General features: G+C 50.4%; 2 protein-coding genes across 7 annotated transcripts in view; one reads left to right on the forward strand and one right to left on the reverse strand.

Moving 5' to 3' along the window:
- OTOG (otogelin) overlaps positions 1–3,628 on the reverse strand; it is an 85,261-nt gene extending 81,633 nt beyond the window's left edge. The window contains exons 1-3 of the mRNA XM_059069033.2: positions 3,478–3,628; positions 2,996–3,056; positions 2,771–2,831 (exon numbers count right to left, since the gene is read on the reverse strand). Coding sequence (XP_058925016.1) covers positions 2,771–2,831; positions 2,996–3,056; positions 3,478–3,574 — 219 coding nt within the window. The 5' untranslated portion in view covers positions 3,575–3,628. The remainder of the gene's footprint in view (positions 1–2,770; positions 2,832–2,995; positions 3,057–3,477) is intronic.
- Positions 3,629–7,543: 3,915 nt separating this feature from the next.
- Positions 7,544–24,115, forward strand: part of USH1C (USH1 protein network component harmonin) — a 52,434-nt gene continuing 35,862 nt past the window's right edge. The window contains exons 1-4 of one of the 6 annotated variants that reach the window (XR_010841355.1): positions 7,544–7,681; positions 18,980–19,047; positions 20,462–20,605; positions 20,742–20,880. Coding sequence is in view for 5 of the 6 variants with exons in the window: in XM_067038127.1 (XP_066894228.1) it covers positions 18,490–18,558; positions 18,980–19,047; positions 20,462–20,605; positions 20,742–20,880 (420 nt within the window). In the remaining variant the exon portion in view is untranslated. Of the gene's footprint in view, positions 7,682–18,414; positions 18,559–18,979; positions 19,048–20,461; positions 20,606–20,741; positions 20,881–24,115 lie in introns of those variants that run through there. The other 5 variants (XM_059068819.2, XM_067038129.1, XM_067038130.1 and 2 more) reach the window with 5 other exon arrangements.

Here is a 24,115-nt window from a genome sequence, read left to right on the forward strand (position 1 = left end):
TCACTGTCACCTCTGTGTCCCCAGGTTGAATCCTCAGCCTCTAGCCAAGGACTTGAACACAGGAAGTATGCAGAGCACCTGATCCCTGGAGCCCAACCCCAGCTCTTTGCACCTCCTGCAGGCATGCACCCCCTCCCCCTTCACTGTCCTGCTGACCCCCTCGGAGGTCACTGGCCCTCCTCGACCAGGTATCAGTGTTCTCACTCCCTGGTTCCTGGGTCCTCCCAGCTCTCCTTACCCTGTAGATCCAGGCTGAGCCCGAGGAGTCAGGCTTCCCACCCTGGTAGTAATCGGTCTCACAGGGCCTCAAAGACCACTGGCAATGGAAGAGAGCGGCCGGGGAAAGGCTCATCACCAACATCCCCCAGGCCCGAAGAGCTTAATTCACCTTGGTCCTTGTGCCTCTCCCCTCTTCGGCCCCCTCTCCCCCAGATGTGGCCCCTGAGATCGGCCTTGTGAGGGCAAGACAGCCTGTGCTGCAAAAAGTCCAGGCCTTTTTCTGGAGAAGAATTTTAAATCCTGTCCAAATGACTCATCTTCAGTATAGATCAGGAGTTCTTAATCATTTTTATGCAATGAACCCCTCTGACAATCTAGTGATGCTTACGGGCCCCTTCTTGGAATAAATGTTTCTAAATACATAATATAAAACATAAGATTACAGAGGAAATCAAAGACATTGCAATGCAGTTATCAAATATTTTCTAAAACTGGGTGACAATAATATTTGTGCTTCTTTATTAATACGTTAAATCACAAGACCAAGCAGCAGGCCATATCACTGCCAGAATCTGGGGGCAGTGAGCATAAATGAGATCTGGAGATAGCAACAATGATTGCAAGGTGATAGGAAAATATCTGTGCTTTCCACTGGTGACAGTCACAGACACTGCTATTATTCTGTGGTCTGTAGCCTCTAGTAATAATTAAAGGGAAGGCTAAATTTCAGTTCCATTGAGGAACAAATGCATTTTTCCCCCATCCAAGTTCATGGACTCCTGGTCTACACCATCAATTCTCTGGAGAATGGCTGAGCTCTATAGAGTGAGGCAGCACTGAAATGAAGGGTGGTGGTCTACCGGTCTGAGACCCCCCTCCCTCACTGAAGAGGGCACTCCAGGCAGAAGCCCTCAAAGGATCCCCAGGTTCACTTTCTAACTGGTAGCCTCATTCCTCCCCACCCTCCCCCAACTCCAGCAGCCTTAAAGGAGGGCCATTCTAACCCCTTGTTTGCTCTAAAGAGTAACGTGAGAAACCTACTGGGGTTGCCAGTAGGTTGGTCTAGACGCTTCCCCAAGGAAAAGAAGGGGAGGCCTACCCTGGAATCCAGCAAGGAAAGAAGCCCACTAGGGGAATGAGATGCTTGGGGAAGGATCATTACCCCACTAAAATACAGGGATTCCTGGGGTCTGGTGGGGCATTCATGATACAGGGGAACAGGCTGGCTCCATCCGGAGACCTTGCTCTGCTGTGCCCTGAGAGCCCCGGCAAATCATTCACCTACCTCAATTTCCCCATCTATAAAAAGAATGATAAAAAGTTTTTTTAATAAAATAAAAATAAATAATAAGAGTGATGACATTATCTTTCAATTCAAACTGTACCTGACTATGATTCTAAAACTTGGGGCCTGAGGAAATGGGCAAAAGAGAAAAAAAACCCATATAATCCAGACATTAGAAAATAAGCATGCCCTTAGTAGATACAAACTATTAGATACAGAATAGATAACAAGGTCCTACTGTATAGGACAAGGAACTATATTCAATATCCTGAGATAAACCATAATGGAAAAGAATATAAAAAAGAATGTATATATATGTATAACTGAGTCTCTTTACTGTACAGCAGAAATTAACACAACATTGTAAATCAACTATACTTCAATTTAAAAAAAAAAAGAAAAGAAAAGAAGTATGCCCCCTCCTACCTTGGGGTCTTCATATCTATTTCCAAAGGGCAGGGATTTGGGACACACTGTTTTCTATTATAAATGATGCTCCCATCCTACTGACACAAGGAGCTCCCACAGCTGATCCCCAGAGCCAGGGAGCATGAATTGAGGCTCGAGATTCTCTGAGGGACGTGGCTTCGGGTGGGCTGAATGTCCGTGGTTGTAGAAAGGAGACAAATGCAGGTCAGGATTAGAAAGAGAAACTGAGTCACCTGATCCAGAGACCGAAGAAGTTTGGCAAAGAGAGAAAACAAAGCACCACCTCTCCCTAAGGCACGGAGGAGCTGGGGAGGGTAGGCAACAGTGAATGGTCAAGACTCAGAGGATGGTAGTCAGGGATCTGTTTCTCAACCAACCCTTCCTTGCAAACCCCACCAGGTGGCCCGGTTTTTGTCTCTCCTCTCAAGGCAGCACTGCTGGGGCACTGCTCGGGGATGAAGAAGGGCCTCTGACAGAGTTTAGACCAGGCAGGGAAAAGAGACTCCACTCTCCCAAACCCTCACCTTCCTACTTTCACCAAGGGAAGGAAAGAGCTCAGCTGTCTCCTGATAGCCCCTTTGTGCCCTCCTCCCCTAAAAAACAATTCTTAAATAAATAAATAAACTGGCTACAGGGCCCCAAGAGATTAGGAAAGTGGGAGTAGTGGTATCCTATAAATTTGCATACTTCAGACAGATTCTAGGAATCTTGTTTGTTCCCTCTGAATAACTGCAAAGACACCCTTCCTGCAACCTACAGAGCTCCCTGCCAGCCTCAAACCCAGAGAGAAATAAGCCCCTGCCCAGTGAAGCCCCCCTTCCCCAGGCCTCCCCTTACCTGGCCTCCCATAACTGTTGTAGCATCCCCTATGGCAAGGATCGCCTCCTGAGGGCTGTGGCTAGATGAGAAACAAGCCTGGCATGGGTGAGGGGATAGGAGTGGGCCATGCCTCCCCACCACCCCAGGCCCATCCCACCCTCTGTGCTAAGCCCTGGGGTCACCAACGCCAGGAATAAAGATGGAACCAGTGAGTGGGGCAGCCACAAGCTCTTGCCTACTCACCTGGGATCCTGGGCTGGCTCAGGCTGCAGCTCTGCATTGCCCCAGGGTGTGGGTGCTGCGGCTGGGGAGGGGGATTAACTCTCTACTCAAGCGATGCCTCCCACCACCCGTTCCCCACCTGCTAGTTAGCCTCTCTCACACCCCATTCTCTCTCCCTGCAGCCTTCTCAAACCCTTTCTCCCCCTCCCTGGCAACTCTTCTCCAACAAGGGTCTCCCTCCTCCTTCCCACTCTCTGTGCCCCAGTTCTCTCTGGTTCCCCCGACATGGGTCTCTTCCACCCTGCCCAGCTTGAGAGCCATTCCCCCGGTTGTGGCTGACCTTTCTTTCCTTCTGCGGTCCCTCTCCCCCGACCCACACCCTGGCTGCCCCCCTGCCCTCCCTCAAACCTTCTTTCTTTCCTGTGTCTCTCCAACTTGCCCAGGCCCGTCCCCTTAAACGTTCCCCCAGCCCCCTGGGGTCCCTTAGTCCGCACCCGTCTCACCGAGAGCCTGTAGCGGCAGGGACTCCCCTGCCGGCTCACTCCCTGGCAGCCAGAAGCAAGCGACTAGCAGGCAGAAAGAGGGCGCCGGGGCCCCCATAGGGGCACGCGGGGACTAGGAAGCCTGAGCGAACGGCCCGGGTCCCAAGTGCCTCTCCCGCGAAGGCAGGGTAACACCTACTCGTAGGAGACCGCTGTCCCTCTCTCTCTCTAGCCCTAGGCTTCCCTTCGCCCCGCCTCCCACGCTCTTGGCTCCGCCCTGAGCTAGAGTGACAGGACTGCCCAGCTCATTACCATAATTTAGGCGCCTGAACGTGGCCCCGCCTTTGCTCCGCTTGGCCTTTGGCTGCACCTCCCCAGGGGAGGCTGGATTCAGATCACTCAGCCCTAAGTCCCTTGGGGAAGCAAGGAGGCAGTCTGTGCAACTTCCAACATCCCTTGCTCCTCAGAGATCCCTGGCTCTGGAACCTGGGTTTCCGAAGCCCCTAACACCAGAGACCCAAGATTATGGTATGCGTCTGGTCCTATGCACTCCTTTTACAAAGGTCCGGGGACATGCCATTCCGTGGTCAGTGGCAGACCAGGGCTCAGGCCTGTGGAGTCCTAGCCTGTGCTCCCACCACTCCCCACTACAGCCTCCTGAGTCCCCAAGTCCCCACCCTACCCCCAGTTTTGAACACCTCTAGAGAATGGATCATGCCTTAATCCTCTGTATGTCCAGCACTAGCTCAGGCCCCAGCTTGGGGAATGTTGACTGAGTGACAGAAGTGCCTCACACTCCCATATTATTGCTCCCATCAAGGTCTTACTTTGACAAAACAACTTTAATTTTGTGAACAAGATACCCTCTCTGTCCAGGGGGAATTTTAAAATGGTAGAAATGTGGGCCTGAGAGCCTTGGGAAACTTCGTATCATTCACTTGGCCAACTAAGTGCTAGAACACCAACTAGATGCCAGGCCTTATAGATGATGATGATGATGATAATGACGATAGGGTTGGCCCTCATAGGCCCCTGGGCAGGGGTATACATTTGGGATGCATTCATTCATTCATTCATTCAACCAATTTGTTGAGCATCTACTCCTCGCCACATATTGTTCTGGGAATAAACTGGTAAATAAAACACACATAGCTATCCCTGTTGTGGTCCGTGCGCAGGTTGGAAGAAGAATTTCCAGACACGAAGTATTTTAGAAAACAGTGAGTTTATGGAGAACAAAGAGCAGAGTTAGTGAGGGGCGCTGCAAATACAGCAGGTCGACTTCCTGATAGACCAGGGAGAGGCAACCCCCTTTGTGGGCTAGTAGCCAACTTCTATAGCCTGAAGACAAAGAAAATTCCTGCTGGCAGGATGGCATTAGGTGATTGGTCAGGGTGCTACAAGGTTGCTACCTGGTGAATATTTTACCTAATATGGAGTCGGGCAGGGGGTGAGGGGTTCAGTCCAGTTTAGATTAGGAGAGCCCATGTCAACAGTTGCTATGGGGGTTCGGTTAATTCCGGAGTTTTTATCCTATGTCCTTGATGTAAGGTGTCCTTGATGTAGGGCTCCACAATCCCCCCACGGGGTATTTGAAGCCATAGGGTTAGATGGGAAGATGAAGAGGAAAGAGCAAAGGATGGAGCCTTAAAGAACACTGGTTAAGCAATGGGTGAAGGCAGGGCTGGCTTAGAGGAAGCTTGAAAAAGAACATTCATGATGTAGTAGGGAAGGACAAATCTGACTCCATATTGAAGCTGTTTCTTTTACTTTAACCTATTCTATTGTTTTTGCTACAAGTTCAGAATGTTGCCAATTGCCTGAAATATACAGGATAGCCCATTCTCAAGGCTCTGACCCTTAAAGGTATAACACTTTCCCATTCATATAGAAATATAAAGTTTCAGAACAGAGAATAACATTTGTCTTGTTGGACCTTTATAGGAACATTGTGACCCAGACCCACCTGGACAGATATACTAACAAAGAATTCTGGCACCAAGAAATTTGCAACCTCACCCCTTCCCCTTTCAGTATAAAAGAAGCCTGAATTCTAACTTGGGGAAGATGGTTCTTTGGGGCACTAGTCCACCATGTTCTTGGTCTGCTGGCTTTAAAAATAAAGTTGCTGGGGAGGGGGAAGGGTAAGCTGGGACGAAGTGAGAAAGTGGCATGGACATATATACACTACCAAATGTAAAACAGATAGCTAATGGAAGCAGCTGCATAGCCCAGAGAGATCAGCTCCGTGCTTTGTGACCACCTAGAGGGGTGGGATAGGGAGCGTGAGAGGCAGGCGCAAGAGGGAGGGGATATAGGGATATATGTATGCATATAGCTTATTCACTTTGTTATACAGCAGAAACTAACACAACATTGTAAAGCAATTATACTCCGATAAAGATGTTAAAAAAATTAAAAAGAGGGCCTCCCTGGTGGCGCAGTGGTTGAGAATCCGCCTGCCGATGCAGGAGACACGGGTTCGTGCCCTGGTCCGGGAGGATCCCACGTGCCGCGGAGCGGCTGGGCCCGTGAGCCGTGGCCGCTGAGCCTGCGCGTCCGGAGCCTGTGCTCCGCAATGGGAGAGGCCACAACGGTGAGAGGCCCACGTACCGCAAAAAAAAAAAAAAAAAAAAAAAAAAAATTAAAAAGAAAAATAAAAAATAAAGTTGCTGTTCCTTGCCCCGACAACTCGTCTCGCAATTTATGGGTCTGTTGTGCAGTGGGCAGTTTGAACTTGGACTCAGTAACAATGGGAGAGGAGAACCAGGACTCAGTTTTGTCCCTAAAACCAAGAGGGAAGCATTTAAAGAAGAGAGTCTGCAGGGGTCATTGGTTATGTAAAAGAAGGATTGGGGTGTCAGTGGATGGCATTCCCCTCATAAGGGCATTTGCTGCTCTGCCTGGATTCTATATACAAAATAAACAGCCATATGACATAGTTATGAAATGCAGAAAATCAACAAAGTAAGTTGGAGAGGAATATATTTTGTGTGTCTTTCCTGGGCCTTTGAAAATCTCACAATTCTTTTATCTCTGACTTAACTAGTTAATATGAAGGGGAAAATATGGATGATATTTTAAGGTTCTTCTCCAGGAAGGATTTATATCTTAAACTAGGCAATAATTTAGCCCAAATAAGAATAGTCTGCTGACAAAACTTCAGCTATTGGTGGTGGGCTGCAAAGGAGGGGGTCTTTAGGTGCTTCTGAAGTTACAGTTGTTCACTGATTTGGGCTGCTGTCCACCTCCTGTCCCCTGTCCCTTGACATGGTGCAAACAGGGCAGGCCCTCACCCTGAGTTAAATCCAAGAACAAGCACCATAATTAAAAGTGCCCACTCTTTCCATTCACGTCTGTTTTTATCACCCCTCTCCTGGCCCCCTCTTTCCTCTCAGTCTGTCCCAGGCTTGGTTCATCATTATCTTTGCAACCCAGCCATAGACCTAGGAGTCAAGCAAACTTTGGTTGAATTGAATCAAATGAACCAGATGGGGCCTGGGCCCTGGGTAAAGGTCAGCTGTAAATCAGGATGTCATTGCCAGGCTCTTCTATGCTTCAGTGTGTGTGTCTGTGTGTGTGTGTGTGTGTGTGTGTGTGTGTGTGTGTGTGTGTGTGTGTGTGATTGGAGGGGGGCTAGGGAACGTGGGAGGGGAAGTCAGTTAAGAAGGGGCACTCCCACCCACTGGTTCAGGCTCCTGTGGGCCACAATAAGACGCAGCCTCAAGGAATTCACAAAGAGAAGATGTCTTCCAAGCGGGAATAACCCACGGAGGAATGCACACTGAAGGTGAGATGCCTGGCAAAGGGTGACAGACAGCTTCCTGAGATCCTTTCCCTCAACTGCGTGTGTTTGGGAGCCATTCCAAGAGCAGCGCCAGCCTCAGGTCCAACCACCGCTGCCACCATCACTGACACACACTCCAAACCATTTGGTCCAGGGCGTCAGTGAGAGGCGACGCGATTCAGGACATGGGCCTCCCGCCTCCCGCCTCCCCGCGGCCCCGCTCCGCCCCGCCCCGCCCGTCCAAGGCCCCGCCCCCTCCCAGGCCCCGCCTCCCCTCCCAGGCCCCGCCTCCCCTCCCAGGCCCCGCCTGTCAGGGTCGCCGCCTCTGCCGGCTCGGGGCAACCAAGCACCCTGCACCCGAAGGAGCTAGTTGTGTAGCAAGCGGTTCGATCTGGCTCAGCCATGGACCGGAAGGTGGCCCGAGAATTCCGGCACAAGGTCAGAGCTGCTAAGGGCCCCTCAAGCGCCCCGGACCCCGGAGTCCGGAGCGGAGTGGGTGGGAAGTGGACACCCTCGGCACCACCCCTCGCTTTCCCAGCAGGGCCTGGGGCTTTGGGTGGGCTGGGACCCCGAGGGTCATTTGGTTGCCAGCAGGGATCCCCAGTAAAATGAGGGAGGTGCACTGGGACTCTAGGTATAGGAACCACTAAACTGATCTCCTTAAAGTGTCCTTTCTCTTTCTGAGCTCCAGGTTTGGGACTTCTCTGGGGTTAGAATTCCTTCCAGTCTTGGTCTGAGACAGGATATTTCTCTGAGATAGCCCATAGTGGGCAAACCCCCTCCCTCCCGGTGCTCCCAGCTCTGGGCTGTTGGAACGTGTGGAGAGGGTTTGGGGTAGTGTCTGAGAGGTGAGGACTGGTAGAGAGGGGAAGTGGATGCTTCCTTCTGTCTTTTGACCTCAAAATTCCAGTTCGAAGCACTCCAGGCAGCCCCCTCCCCGCTTAAGGGCATTTCTGGCGGCCTGAGAAGTAGCTGAGGACCTGGGGCTGGCCAGGGGGCAGTGCAAGGAAGGGAGGAGGCTCAGGCAGTCAGCCAGAGCCTTCGGGCTCTCCCCTGGTGTGTCCCAGTGAGGGGCGTCATTGGTGGCCCGGGATCCTCAGAGACCATCACAGAAAGCTACTGGATTTCACTCAGACTTTCCAGAACTGTTTCCAGAGCTGTGCAGGAGTCACTGAGGCCCTGAGTTCAAAGAGGACCATTTGAAGGGACCCAGTGGACCACTCCACCAGGCCTGAGGATGCCTCAGAGCCCAAGGATAAAGGCAGGGGTGTCTGGAGCTACCCACAGGCCCTGCCTGAGGGACGGGTGACAGTACCTTGAGGCCTGCCCAGAGGGGCAGTGTCTTTAGACCAAGCCAACCCCCTTCCCAGGCCTGAGGGGGCAGAGGTCAGGTAGGCAAGGTCAGATTGCTTAGCCCCTCTCTTGCCACACAGAGGCCCAGGGGAGCCCAAGGAGCCAGCCAGTGTGGAAGCCACAGGGTCTAAAAGCCAGGGGCTTGGGGCTAGGGGCCGACGGTCAGTTGTCCATTTAAGAAACATGTTTTGAGCACCCACTCTGTGCCAGGCCCAGCCTGTACCCTCAAATTGCTGGTCATGTGGGTGGGAGGCAGACCCTACACTAATAACTACCCAAGGTTTGGTGGGGGGACAGAGAGAGCAGCTCATACTGGTGGAAGTCTTCAGAAAATGAGGACTTGGGATCCCAGGGGTGAGAGATAACCGGAAGTTCAAGCAGGAGTTTGGGGGCTGGCAGATAGCAAGGGGAGTGTGAGACAGTGTTCACTAGCGCATCCTGTTGCAAAGGGACGTGAGGGGAGAAATTTCAGCCGCTGAGGCCGTTTAGTGAGTGTAGATTTCAGGTAACCCACGTTGAAAGAGCACAACTGCCCGTCCCCCACCCCAAGATGACTCAGGCTTGAATTTCAGTTTCGTGCCCCTGGGCTGAAAATAATGTCCGGTCCTCTTTTGTCTTCTCCTCATGGGATACTTTTCTCTGCCTCTTTGAGAGAATTATATCTGGGGTCCCTGGTGTCTGACTCAGCCCCTGGGTTATTAGCCCCTATTCCTCTTCCACAGGCCCCGTGGGCTCCAAAGGGCCTCAAGCCTCTGTGTTTCCACTGCCCTGCTCTTCCGCATCACAAAAGTCATTACCTATTAATGCCCCTGTGTGAACAGGCAGGGCATGCTGGGCAAGGCCGGGGCTGGACTTTGTGCCCTGTTGCTTCGGAGGCAGCAGCAACCTTCCCCTCGCAGGGTGCAGGCAGCAGCAACCTTCCCCTCCCAGGGTGGAGATCATCTAGGAGCTGTGGAGAGAAGATGAAGCAGCAGAGGAGAGACCTTGCCTGTTTATTGCTTTCTAAGATGTCCCTTCCTTTGCATTTCAGAGCACATTTACCCCTTGGGAATGGTTTGTAGCCTAAATAAATTCTTAGTCATTGGAGGTAACATTTTAAAGGTAGGGTGTTGTCATGGAAAGTGCTGTGTAACCTGGAGCAAGTTATTAACCTCTCTGTGCCTCAGTTCTCCAATTTGTTAAATAGGGATAACAATAATATTTAACTAGTAAGTTTATTGTGAGTACTAGATGAGATCTACACATGTGTAGGAAGCTTAAATAGACCCTTTTACTTAGTGAAGCCTCAACAAATGTCCACTGTTGTCTATTGTCTGGAGTTAGGTAGAACTGGGGTCAAATCTCAATCCTGTCACTCACTGCCAGTAAGAGCTTGGGCAAGTGACTTAATCTTGCTGAGCTTTAGTTTCCTTAGCTTTGCGATGAGGTTCATAGTGCTTACCCCACAGGACAGTTAGGATTAAATAGGAATTCAAATACTGGCTGCTCTGGTCATTTGGTAACCATTTGGTAAATGACTGCACTGTTCCCAGCTGATACCTGCAAAGCATCCTGTTGGATGAGCCAGCAGTCTCCAGGCCATTGAGCAGGGACTGTTGGGCTTGTGCAGTTTCCCCAAGGCCACCAGCAGACCAGCAGTACTTGCATGCCCTTCCCGGTCACAGCCTTGGAGTCAGGATACCAAGGTGAGGAGAGGGGGCATCAGAGACTAAGACTTCTACCCCAGAGAACCAGCTTTTCAAAAGAAGGCTGCCCCTATGCTCACTGCATCTGCATGTTGCAGGAACTTGGTTACTCATTTGCTCAAAAAGTATTTATTGACTGTTCAGCAATCATGCATTTATGGGCATCTATACTGTACCCTGCCCAAAGCTAGGAATCTGGCAGAAGAGGTTGGGGGGATAAATAAGAAGGTCAGAAAGAGCCTCTACATTCTAGGGATTTGCTAATCATTCATTCAGTCATTCATTCATGCATGCAATAAATATTGACTGAGCTACTAATATATGCTGGGCAGTACTCTAACCCTTGAATAACAAAAACAAAGTCTCTGCCCTCTTAGAGAGCACTTTCTAGTGGGGAAGACAGACAGTTAACAAGCAAACCAAAGTATCATATATGAAAGTATCATATAATACCAAGTAGTAATGAATGCTATGAAAAAAATAAACTGGGGTGAGGGGATAAAGAGTGACGAGATAGGGCTTCCCTGGTGGCGCAGTGGTTGAGAATCCGCCTGCCGATGCAGGGGACACGGGTTCGTGCCCCGGTCCGCGGCTGGGCCCGTGAGCCATGGCCGCTGAGCCTGCGCGTCCGGAGCCTGTGCTCCGCAACGGGAGAGGCCACGGCGGTGAGAGGCCCGCGTACCACAAAAAAAAAAAAAAAAAAAAAAAAAAAAAAAAAAAAAAAAAAAAAAGAGTGACGAGATAGTACTTTTATAGGATAGTCAGGAAAACCTCTCTGAAGAAGTGATATTTGAGCAAAGACATAAAAGACATGAGGGAAGGAGCCATGGGGATATATGTAGAAGAGCATTCCAGGAAGAGGGGACAGCAAGTACAAAGGCCCTGAGGCAAGCATTTGCTTGCCTTCTTTAGGAACAGCAAGTAGGATGGTGTTTCCGAGAAGAATTATGGAATGAAGAGTGGTAGGGGGTGGATCAGAGGGGTGGTGGAGTCCTGATAGGCCATACTCAGGATTTGGGGTTTTGTTCTAGGTGAGAGAAGCCAGCTGGGGAGTGACATGACTGAATTACATTTTAAAAGAATTGCTCTGACTGCTGGTAGAGAACAGACTTAGAGGGCCAAGGGTAGAAAAGGGACCCTCACTTAGGAGGCTTCTGAAGTAGCCCAGGGCGCAGGGAGGGGAGGGGAGGGGGTTGGACCAGGTGGAGTGGCCAGACCAAGGATACATATTCAAGATAGACCTGACAGGCTTTGCTGGTGGGATTGGCTGTGGGTGTGGAGGAAAAAGGTATCAAGGGTGAGACTATGTGTTGGGAGGAGGAGCAGGTTGGTGGGGACAGAGCGGGAGGTGGTGGAAACCAAGAGCTTCATTTTGAATGTTTTATGTTTGAGATGCCTTTTAGATCTCCAAGTACAGAGATGACTAAGAATGCCCTCTTGCACTGTTGGTGGGAATGTAAATTGATACAGCCACTATGGAGAACAGTATGGAGGTTCCTTAAAAAACTAAAAATAGAACTACCATATGACCCAGCAGTCCCACTCCTGGACATATACCCTGAGAAAACCATAATTCAAAAAGAGTCATGTACCACAATGTTCATTGCAGCTCTATTTACGATAGCCAGGACATGGAAGCAACCTAAGTGTCCATCAACAGGTGAATGGATAAAGAAGATGTGGCACATATATACAATGGAATATTACTCAGCCATAAAAAGAAATGAAACTGAGTTATTTGTAATGAGGTGGATAGACCTGGAGTCTGTCATACAGAGTGAAGTAAGTCAGAAAGAGAAAAACAAATACCGTATGCTAACACATATATACGGAATCTAAAAAAAAAAAGATGGTTCTGAAGAACCTAGGGGCAGGACATGAATAAAGACGCAGACATAGAGAAGGGACTTGAGGACACGGGAAGAGGGAAGGGTAAGCTTGGACGAAGTGAGAGAGTGGCACAGACATATATACACTACCAAATGTAAAATAGATAGCTAGTGGGAAGCAGCCGCATAGCACAGGGAGATCAGGTCTAGCACAGGGAGATCAGGTCGGTGCTTTGTGACCACCTAGAGGGGTGGGATAGGGAGGGTGGGAGGGGGGAGAGGCAAGAGGGAGGGGATATGGGGATATATGTATATGTATAGCTGATTCACTTTGTTATACAGCAGAAACTAACACACCATTGTAAAGCAATTATACTCCAATAAAGATGTTTTATATGTATATATATATATATATATATATATATATATTCAAAAAAAAAGAAGGCCAGTAGCTGTAGGAGTGTGAAAATCAGGGGAGAGGTCTGTGCTAGGATAAGCCTCAGTGACTCCTCAGGGAATAGATGGTATTTAAACCGCAGAGACTGATGAGGTCACATAGGGACACAGTGCAGATGGAAAGAAGACCCAGAGCAGAGCCCAGAGCACCCCAATCTGTAGAGGAGAGGAAGAGGAGAAGAAACAGCACGGAGGTCAGGGGAACCAGCAGAAAGGAGGGAGTGATCGGCTGTGCCCAGCACTGGGTCAAATGCTGCCAACTAGGTAACATGACACGAGTCTCTTGAAAAGAGGAAGGACAATAAAACATGGATCAGAAAAATCCAGTACTATCTGGGATGCACAATGTGAAGGCCTGGGCAGAAGCAGAGCTAGATCCATTCATCCCAGCAACATTTATGGAGGGTCCACTCTCTGCCAGCTGCTGAGAACATGGAATTTGTATTCATTTATTCTTACTTAGTTTAATTAACAAACACTTAGAACTTGCTACTTTCCAGGCACTGTTCTAAGTATTTAACAACGATTAACTCAATGAATAATTTAAAAAACAATTTTTAATCTCTCACAGAATGATGAAGTCCTATGAGAGACTTTTATCCCCATTTTACAGATGAGGAAACTGAAGCACAGAGATGTGCAAACTCAGATGGGGAAGGGACTTACGGCCTCACTCCCCACCTTCCCCTAGGCCTGTGTCAGGACCAGATACAGATTAGTGAGAGACAGGCAGGTGAAGAAAGAAAGTCCGACACAGCTTGGTGAGTCCTGTGGCAGAGGTGGCGACAAAGTGCCATCCCGTGCACAGAGAATGACAGGACAGGCTCTGTGGGGGAGCCTGAGGAAAGGCTTGACCAAGGAGAGCTGGTATTTGAGGAGACTTGCAGGTGGAGGAAAAGCTCCAGAGAAGTACTGCTGGTACCACCAGTACTAATAGCTAAGGTTTCACACCAGCCAGGGTCGCGGCAGGAAGCGGGCGGTTCATCCAAATGGGAAACTGACAGGATTTATGAAGGGACTGCCTAAGGGGAAGGGCAGGGACGGCTGAGCTGCCCAGGCGTGGTAACACAGCCTGTGGGGAGCAGCAGCTCAAGCCCAGGGGCTCCTGAAGGGGCAACGGAAGGGGGTTCCAGAACAAGGGAGAGCATGGCTGCAAGAGAGACACCCAGTCAGTTGCTGCAGCCTCAGCTGGGGGCACCTGCCTCGTGGTGGTCCAGCATGGAGGGAGCCGGGGAATCAGAATCCCACTCCCTTTCTCCCCAGGCCCTCTCACCACCCCCTAGCTGAACACAGCAGGGAGCAGAGGGCAGGGGGCCCATGCAAAGCTTCCTGGTACATAAAACGGGGTGGAGGAGGCTGGGTTGTGGGTCTGGAAGCAAAAAGGAAGAGATCCAGCACACATTTTAGAGCCCTTGAAATTTTGGAGCCCTGGGCACTGTCCTAAGTACTTTATATACATTCATTCATTTAATCCCCACCACAGCCCCAGGAGGGCAAATGTCACCCAGCGGAACAACATGCATTATTTAACTTGCTTCTTGCTCTCTTTCTCCATCTTTGGCTGGGTGCATGCATGGAGTTGAATTTGCATAAGCTGAAGGTTGTGTGCTTCCGCTGTGTGACTGATCTGAAAGGCCAGTCCATATGCAGGAAGGCAGGGAGATGAGGCTGGAGAGGGCTCAAGGCCAAAGCCAGAATTTGCCTCCACTACCCTAGACGCGGGGCCTGAACCTTATGAGAGGGGAGATGTACCTCCCCCCCGACACCATGCAGGCCAATAACACTGGGCCAGCTGAGCATCTGTCAGAGAATGCCCATGCTGGATGGAGGGGACTAGACACAGGGTGGGTGGGAATGGGGGATTGATGTGATAAAGAGACCCCGCACACAGTTTTTTGTAGATGGTGGCCTCCTTAGGGCTTCTGTGCCCATCATCAAGGGGGATCCAAGAAAATGAAAAGCTTTCTAAATCTAGCTGTAGAAAGAAGACATGGTCTTGCACACAGTAGGTGCTCAGTAAATGTGTATTGGACAAATGCAAACAAGAAAGTTCTATCTGGTAAGTGGATATCATCAGGCATCTCATCTCTCCACTTCTCTGAGCCTCGATTTCCTCATCTGTCTAATGGGGATAATAATATCCATCCACTTAGAGGGTTGTTGGGAGGTTAAAGATAATGCATGTAAAGTTCTTCAGACATGGTGGCCAGTCTGTAAGCAGAGTCTGTACTGAATGAGGGAGCCGGGCAAAGAAGGGCCTCGGGCTGGGAGGCCCGTGAGGAGGCTCTGGGCTGGGCACGGTCAGGAAAGACTCTAGAAGAGGGGGCTTGGACTCCCCTTAAATGGAGGCAGGGGTCAGGTGGGAGGAGGGAGGGCAATCCCTCTTGCTTGGGTCTGGGACCTACTCTTTGTGAGTGGTGGGAACTGAGCTGAGAGGAGACAGATCCAGGAGGCTGTGTACTAAGGAGCCATGGGAAGGTGACTCAGCTGGGCGGAGAGGAAGGAAGGAAGGCTCTAGTCTAAGGCAAAAGGAGTTCATTTGTCATTCAGCAGACACACTGAGCACTGTGCACTGTGTGCATGGCACGGTGCTGTTGAAGACCTACTTTGTGCCAGGTGGGTTACAGGTACCTGAGCTCAAGGTTTCAGGAGAATGGTACAAAAGGCCCAAGGGCAGGGTTCCCTGAAGCTGATCCTTACACTGGTGCTGGGCAGACCCTCCTGGGGAGTTTGTTTGAACCCAGATTCCAGGAGGAGGGGATACCATATACATTTTTAAAATATTTTAAAAGTGAAATTTGAATTACAGTGGTGAGGTTACTGCATGTTTGGGCTTCTAGAGAAAGTTCCATGCTTCTCAGTTGTCTTTCTCCGTTCCTTTTAAAGCCCAGAGACTGAGGTGTGACTGTGTGTTTTCACTCGGGTGTGGTCAGAGAACAAAGCAGTGCTGTTATCCCTGAGTCTCTCTGGAGACATTCCCGAGTGGAGAAAGGTCAGGGTCACCAGAGTACCACCATTTTGATTTATCACTTACATTTGTACTTAAAGATCATTCTACATAAACCGGATATGTTTTCCCAGATATAATGGTATGTGGATAATTTTTTAAACGGACGAGTTGAATTTCTGGGGCTCGATGAAACATCCTGAGTGAGGATGGGAAGGTTCCAATATGTTGGAGGAAGGGTCTGTTCAGCTGCAGCCTGAGTCCCACTTGGGAAATGATGCAGGTCCCCAAGGAGGTGACCCTGGAGGAGCAGGTAAGGGCAGAACTGAGGGCCAGGGTTGGAGTGACCTAAGCGGTGAGAGTAGATGGACATCAGGCTAAAGAGCTGAACTTTGCGGGCTGCCTCAGAAGGAGACTGGTAGGATGTGGTTTCTCAGTGGGGCCTCTGGATGCAGTGGTCAGCACTGGAGGGCTGCCCACAAGGACCAGGAACCTGGGACCCCCGGGAATAGGCTCTTTCCACAAAGAGCATCTCCAGGCGTTCTATGCTTGGCCCAGGAGGGCAGAAAAGCAGAACCCTAGACTCTAACATTGGAAATTGCCTTTGTCTTCCATTCCCACTCTCCACCCAGTGCCTAAATGCTGTCTACTGAGGACAGTGCCTCACTTCTTACATTTAATGATGCAGCAGGAAGCATTTCTGCAAGGAGGGGTGGGAGAGAGCTTCAGTCTTAAGGCCTCAGTCAATAAGAGATATATCCCTCTCCTCTGCTTTGTCTTATGTCACCAGCCATGGCTGGAATTGAGCTAGAAGCCCTTTGGTTGGGCTCTCCTCACTGCAGTCAGAGCAGATGGGATTTTTATGCTTCCCTAGAGAACAGAACATCTGCGGTTCCAAGAGTCATCCAAAAGATGTTGTGTTTTCTTTCTTGTTATGAACCAAACCCAAAGGGTTTTCTTAATAGTACAGAGGAGAGTGGTGGGAATTAGAGATAAGGGAGAGCCTCTTGAGAGCAAAGCATTTGAAATTTTGGCCTAAAGAGGCCCTGGAGTTTTTTCCTCTGGAAGGCCTGACTCACCCACGCAGTGGTGCCAGCAGGAATAGCATAGACTTTGGAATCAGATAGACCAAGGTTCAAATCTTAGCTCTGTCTCTTATTAGCTGTGGGACCTTGAGAGAGATGGCTTAACCTCTCTGGTCTTCAGTTTCCTCATCTGCAAAATGGTGTGAGAACATCGGCCTTGTAGGGCTGGTGAGATAAACAAATGGAATAAAGCCCAGAAAGTCTCCTGGTGCCATCCCATGATGCAAATATTATTTCCCTTCCCCTTCTGTTCCAATGATTCCCTTCCTCCCATCTGATTGTGGATGTACCAGGAGGCAGGGGGCTGGACAAATCCATTTGATGCTTATTTATTGACCACTTCCTATGCGTTAGTCACAAGAGATTTGGAACAAACAGACCTCATCTTTCCCTCATGGAGTTTTCTGTCTGATGAAGGAAACAGACCAATTCACAAAGAAGCAAGCCTTTAATTACAAATTGTGACTGTTACAGTGAAGGAATTGAAGCATCTCTGGGGTGTGGGAGTGCGTTCTGTTTAGGTGGGTGAGCAGGGAGACCTCCCTGGGGAGGCCAGCCATGCGGGGAAGAGGGGAAGCAGTCCAGCAGAGAGAACAGCACATGCGATGGCCCTGAGGCTAGAGCGAGTGTGGCCCGTGGGAAGCACTGAAAGGAGGCCCATGCAGCCAGTCGGGAGCTGAAGTTGGGCTTTGATAAGTTAAGGTTAAGAATTTGGATTTGAATTTTGTTTTGAGTACAATGAGAAGCTATTAAGTACTCAAGTGATATGATCCAATTTATTTAAATATTTCTGGCCCCTGATCCGAGGGAAATTCAGAATTTTTCTCTGCTCAGACTCCACAGCCACATGTGGGCAGCCCAGGCCTATCTTGACACTGTTCCCCACCCCTCTCTTGCAGACCCAGGCAGAGTAGGGAGAGAGAGTCCAGGCTGGGCCCTCATAGAGATGAGCTTTTGGAGGTACCCACTTCTGTGGTGTGTGTAAAATCCCAGGCTACCACCTAAGATTCAGTACCACCCACTGTAACTGTTGCTTCTGTCCCCCATCTTCTGGCTAGCTGGGAGTCTCTGGCCTGGAGGAGAGGGGCAGTGAAGTAGGAAAAAGCAGCAGTACCCTTCTTGGAGCAGGTGGGATAAACTTCTGGAGCTGCTGAAGCCCAACTGTGAGTCAGTGAGTGCAAGGCAAGCCTCCTAGGTTATTCTTATCTTTAATGAAATGCTCAGCCTAGTTCTAGAGGGAAGGGGGTACAGCTAGGTGGAGACAAGAAGTCTGTATTCTGTACCCCCTGCTGTTCAGTCCAGAAATCCCAAGGGTTGGGCCCAGTACGTCCTCTCTGTGTTGGGACAGACAGATTTCCCCCAACCTTCCAGAATCCTTAAGATACCCATAGAAAAAGGCAAAGATGCCCTGGCCCTCCTCTGAGGACCAGTCAGGTGGGAGCTTGCAGCTTCCAGCAGCAGCTTCTCCCTCTGTGGGCTGAGGCCCTGGACCGTGCTGTTGGGCCTGGAGGCTAGAGGAGGGAGGGACCCAAGGACCCCTCGAGCCTCCACCCTGCCCTCTTACTCAGTCCTGGGCTGAAGAGAGAGCTAAGGATATAGTGCACAGAGATTCACACTGAGCTGTCCCAGGGAGTGGAATCTGGGGCTCCTGGCCCACCAGCTCCCCTGGGATTGAGGTGCTAATGAGACAGCTCTTGACCCTGACCTTGGACTCCAAGCCATTGACGTCAGTGAAGTTGAAATAATGTAACCCGATTCTCCCCTTGGGGTGGCGGGGGAGGCATACAGGGGCCTGGGAAGGGGAAAGAGTGACCAGAAGTCAGGGCCGACCCAGCTTAGGCCAGGACTGGACAAGGAAGAATTCAGGGGTAGGGTGCTCCCGGCGGGTGGGATGTGCTATCTGAGCGAGTGGCCTAAATCCTTTCTGAAAGCAGTTATCCGGCACTACAGCCACCATCAGGTAAGACAGTGGGCTTCTTCCAGAGCGGGGAGCTGACATGGGTGTTGCCACACTGGACACAGGTGACATAGCCATGGAGGTGATCGGCAGCACGGCTGCCATGGGGGTGCATTGCTGTCACGTGGGGGTTCACATGTATGATATTCGTGTGCATATCTGTGTGCACACACATCACCCCACCTGGGGACGAGGCTCAGCCTGACCACGTCGGATGCTTAGAGGTACTCCTGGGGCCACATCGGGGTGGTCTGCACAGTCTGATGTGTTGGAGTCAGGGGGCCACCCTGGCTCTGGCTTCCTTCCTCTTCTCACAACCCTGAGGAGATGTGGAGGAGGTCCCCCAGCAGGGCCCTCCCCTTCCCTGGGATCTGCTATCGGGGTGCTGGGCCTGGAGCTGTAATTCTGCCTTTGGGTTTTCCAGGTGGATTTTCTGATTGAAAATGATGCAGAAAAGGACTATCTCTACGATGTGTTGCGGATGTACCACCAGTAAGTGTACTGGGTCCAGCTCCTGTGGGCCAGCCCGGGTACCTCTGTCTTCAGGGAAACCTGGGATGGATTGTTCTGAGACAGGAGGACCTCCCCCTCTTATCCTGGGGGGCTCAGGGAGGTTGATGCTCGGTGTTCCTGGGAATCAAATAGACACGCCACTCACTTGTCCCAGCAAATATTTACACAAATACACTGTGTATGGCTCTGTGCTAGGGGATAGGGGTACACGTATAAGCAAGACAGAGTGGTTGCTGCCATCTAGTTGCTTACAGTCTGATGGGGGAGGCTGTCAAGTAGCCACATAGGTTCAACAGAGTGTGATTGCTAGGATAGGACAGGAAATGCCAGCATCAGATGTCTGGTATCGCTCACCTGCTTTTTGATTCATTCAGCAACGTTTATAAGCTCCTGCCACTGGCTGGGCACCATGCAGAATGTGGAAATGAATATCTACTCCCTTTCCTCAACTAACCTGTGGCTTAGTTGGGGGAGATGGACAGACACTAGCAACACAAGGAACTCTAATGCAAGCTCCAGTAAAATAACTGCTGAGTAGAAGTAAAAGCAGGAATGTAAAGAAAGGAGTTCTCAGTTCTAACTGTGGAGGGAGGATCAGGAAGGCTTGAGCTAGGTTTTTGAAGGGTAAGAAGGATTTTGCTGGGTGGAAATATCAGGGAATGACATTCCAGGATGAGAAATCAATATTAGCAACGATTCAGAGATGTGAAAGCACAGGTTGTGACTGGGAGGTGATGAGTGATCTGGGGTGGGGGTAGAACTGGGACGCACAGAGACCATAACAGCCACCAGCCTGGGCAGTTTCACAGAAACAGGTCATGGAGGCCCTGAGCCTACCAAGAAGGATGGACTGTGTCCTCTGGGCAGTGGGAAGCCATCGAAAGGTTTTGAGAAGGGGAGCAATTTACATTTTAAAAAAAGATGGGCTGAGAGTGAACCAGTCAGCTGGCAGCTGGAGAAATGCTGGGCCCAGACGTTGAGGGTCTGAATGGTCTGAGGTGGAGGCTTGTGAGAGATAGTATGAGGCTGCAGCTCAGAGCAGGAAACAAGGGGATGGGAGGGCTCACTGCCATCTCACAGAGGTTTCCTGTCTGGAAGGATGCTGGGCTTCAGAACTTGGCAGAGCTGATTTGAATCCTGGCTTGATTTCATCCACAGGATGGGTTAACAACCCCTACTTCGATGGTTTCCTTGAGATACTTACATGGGAGAACAAACTCTTCTGAGGCACCCAACCCATCATTAGGGCCTCTGGGCTTTTCAGGAGAGTTCTCAATTCCAAGACCTGGGCCCAGTGGGTGGGGACCCAGCCCAGGACGGCTTCCTCTGGGAATCCTTGGGTCTCAGAGGTCATGGCTAAGGGGGAGGCTTCAGGGTCCCTGTGTCTCTGCAGAACCATGGACGTGGCCGTGCTTGTGGGAGACCTGAAGCTGGTCATCAACGAGCCAGGCCGCCTGCCCCTGTTTGACGCCATCAGGCCTCTGATCCCACTGAAGCACCAGGTGGAGTACGACCAACTAACCCCCCGGCGCTCCAGGTGCGGAGGGAGCCACAGGCTGGAGGCGGGGGTGGGAGGGGTCACCGGGGATGGACAGGGTCGCTCAGGAGTGGATGGGGCAGCGCTGGCCATCAGGCCAGAGCTGGGCCGTCACCGGCCCCTCCTCCCTTGGCAGGAAGCTGAAGGAGGTGCGTCTGGACCGGCTGCACCCCGAAGGTCTCGGCCTTAGCGTGCGTGGTGGCCTCGAGTTCGGCTGCGGGCTCTTCATCTCCCACCTCATCAAAGGCGGCCAGGCAGACACCGTCGGGCTCCAGGTGAGTGAGCAGAGCTCAGGGGATGTGGGGACCAAGCCCTCAGGCTTCCTGCCTCCCCCTCATTCACTCACTAGGCTGTGTGATGTAACATAGTCACCTCGCCCTTCTGAGCCTTTGGGAGAGGAAAAGGGTGACGTATCCTGACAGGTTGTCCTCGGGCCTATAGAAGTCTGGCTGCAGGCACTTGCCTGTTTTCTTTTTTCTTCTTTCAATTTTTATTGGAGTATAGTTGATTTACAATGTTGTCTTAGTTTCAGGTGTACAGCAAAGTGAATCAGTTATACATATACATATATCCAGTCTTTTTTAGATTCTTTTCCCATATAGGCCATTATAGAGTATTGGGTAGAGTTCCCTGTGCCATACAGTGTGCAGTATGTCCTTATCTATTTTGTATATAGTAGTGTGTTGCCTGTTTTCTTTTTTTTTTTTTTTTTTTGTGGTACGCGGGCCTCTCACTGTTATGGCCTCTCCTGTTGTGGAGCACAGGCTCCGGACGCGCAGGCTCAGCGTCCATGGCTCACGGGCCCAGCCGCTCCGCGGCATGTGGGATCTTCCCGGACTGGGGCACGAACCCATATCCCCTGCATTGGCAGGCGGACTCTCAACCACTGCGCCACCAGGGAAGCCCTTGCCTGTTTTCTTGAGTGGAGCTGAGAACCTGGCTCCCAGCTGTTGCTGCCCCTGCTGTACTGCACCCCACCTCCCTTATGTCTGAAGGAAGAGCATAATTATGTCCTGACGCCTGAAGTTCTGGACACATAGCCTTCTCCCTGGAAGGGAAAAGGAAATACTGGCATAGTGCAGTGCTTCAGAGCATAGACTCTGGAGCTGGAATGTCCTGGCTTTGCTATTCATTAGCTGTGTGACTTTGGTGAAATTACTTAACCCCCTGCCTCAGTTTCCTCATCTGTAAAATGGGATGATGATAATACTACCTACCTCATCAGGTTGTTACACCAGAATAAATGAATTCACATTACAAAATACTTGTATCAGTATCTGGCACATAAATGCTGTGTGTTAGTTTGCCGAAAACAACATGTATTTTATGCTCCCAGAATATATATGATTTCTGTTTGTGTTTGCTTAAGGAAACACACACACACACACACACACACACACACACACAATGAAAAGCAGTTACCTGTTGGAGGGGGAACTGGAGTGGATGGGGGATAAGGTGAGATTGAGTCTTTTAAGGCTACGTCTTTTAATATTATTTGGCTTTTGAATCATATGAATGTATTATTTTTTTCTAAATGTATTCTTTTTATTGAAGTATAGTTGATTTACAATGTTGTGTTAATTACTGCTGTACAGCAAAGTGACTCAGTTATAAACATATATACATTCTTTCTCATATTCTTTTCCATTATGGTTTATCACTGGATATTGAATATAGTTCCCTGTGCTATACCATAGGACCTTATTGTTTATCCATTATATATATACCAGTTAATGCTGTGTGTTTGTTAAGCAAGCAGAGAGGGAGATTTAATAAACACCTATAATGTGCCAGGTAACATGCTGACAACCAGTTCTCACTGTACGCCTTGGCTTTATCATCCCCATTTTACAGAGTTGATAGAAGATCAGGGACTTGACTAGAGTCACACAGCCAGTAAGTGGCAAAGCCAGGATTTGAACCTGGGTCTCCTGACTGCCAAGTCCAGGGATCTCTCTTCAGCACCCCAGGGGCCCCTCCCTTGGGGTCGCCACACCTCAGTGTCTGGACAGAGATGGGCAGACCTCCAGGTCTCGCTTCTGCCAGAGGCCAGAGCTGTGTTTTTATATGTCCAGACAGAAGAGGCCCTCCCATCCCCACCCAGAGCTTCCAGCGTGTTTGTTACCAGCATCCCAATCTGAGCTGCCAAGCCAGGGGTTTCAGGGGCCCTGAAGGCTAATGGTACAAGACACCGTGGAGTGGGAGGTAGAAACTGGGAGCTGACAGACATTGCTTTGTTCTAAATCCCTGTCTCACGGCTCACTGGTAGCGTCTGAAATTTCAGCCCCTTCATTATTCCTCTCCTGTGCCGCACATTTTCCAGCCCAGAAACACAGCCAGAGAAAAAACATAATGAGCTCTTCTCTTGGCGTCAGCTGAGCCCTCTTTTTTTTCCAGAGTGAGGTCCCCTCCTAGGACAAGCATTTCTCAACGATTCCTCCATGATTGGGGGCATCAGGGCATTTTAATGAAACTTAGACTTTTACCTTCCTGCCTGTTTCTCAGGCTTATGAATTATCAACCCTTTCTCGGGTTAACGGGCTCATCTCTCCTTTGTGCCGCTGTCCCTCAGATCGTCATTTCACTGTGGCCCTTGCACAAAGGGCCTTTTGCAGGGCTCCACGCAGGAGCGAGAGGGAGAGGAAAGCCAATCCTGAAAGCCGAGCCGGGGGTTGTGTGGGAATCATTCCACTGGGGTCCCGGGCAGGTTCCCTTTTGGAACAACACAGGGAGCTTCACTCAGAGCAGCTTGGGGAAAACATCTGCATCCATTCTCCTGTCTGGGTGGGGTTCATGTTTCTGGGGAGATCGCATGTCTGAGGTGGGGGAGGGGCACGTTCAGATACAGCCTGGCTCAACTGAAGGTCCTGTTGATTTGACCTGTGAGGCTGGGCCCCGAGTGGGGGGCTTGGACCCAGCCCTGAGACTCCTCCATCTCTGCACTTGTCCCCCTACTGGAGTTATTTTAGATTTTTGTCCAAGTGTATCCTGTCTGAACCTACATCCTCTGCCCTGCACAGCTTGCTGTATAGTCCAGGGCTAGAGAATAATTCTGTGTGCCTTGGTTGTCCCAGCTGTAAAGTGGACAGAGCTATCCCTGCCTTTCCTATGGGACTTGAGGGCTCTGTCAGGTGGCAAGGATCCAGAGAGGACAGGACACAGGGAACTGCAGCCAAGCTTGGCCAGATTCCCTTCTTTTCTGCTTCCAGACACCCAAGAGACAACACTTGTCTGTCAGGGAGCCCTGATGTCAAATCTCAGCAACACTGTTTACTAGCTGCATGACCTTGAGCAAGTCACCTCACCTCTCTGAGCCTCAGTTTCCTCATCTGATTAACAGACACGCAGAGTTGTTGTGAAGAACTGGTGCAAGGAGGCCATCCAGCCATTCTCCTTCCATGGGAAGTCCCCAGAAACCTAGAGGGGTCTTTAGTGACCGCACCCCCCCCCGCCCCCATGGCACCTCTTTGAGCCCCTTGACAGACCGCTGAGAAGACTGGGGTCTGG

This window comes from Kogia breviceps, chromosome 7, assembly GCF_026419965.1.
Source record: "Kogia breviceps isolate mKogBre1 chromosome 7, mKogBre1 haplotype 1, whole genome shotgun sequence".
NCBI lineage: Eukaryota > Metazoa > Chordata > Mammalia > Artiodactyla > Physeteridae > Kogia > Kogia breviceps.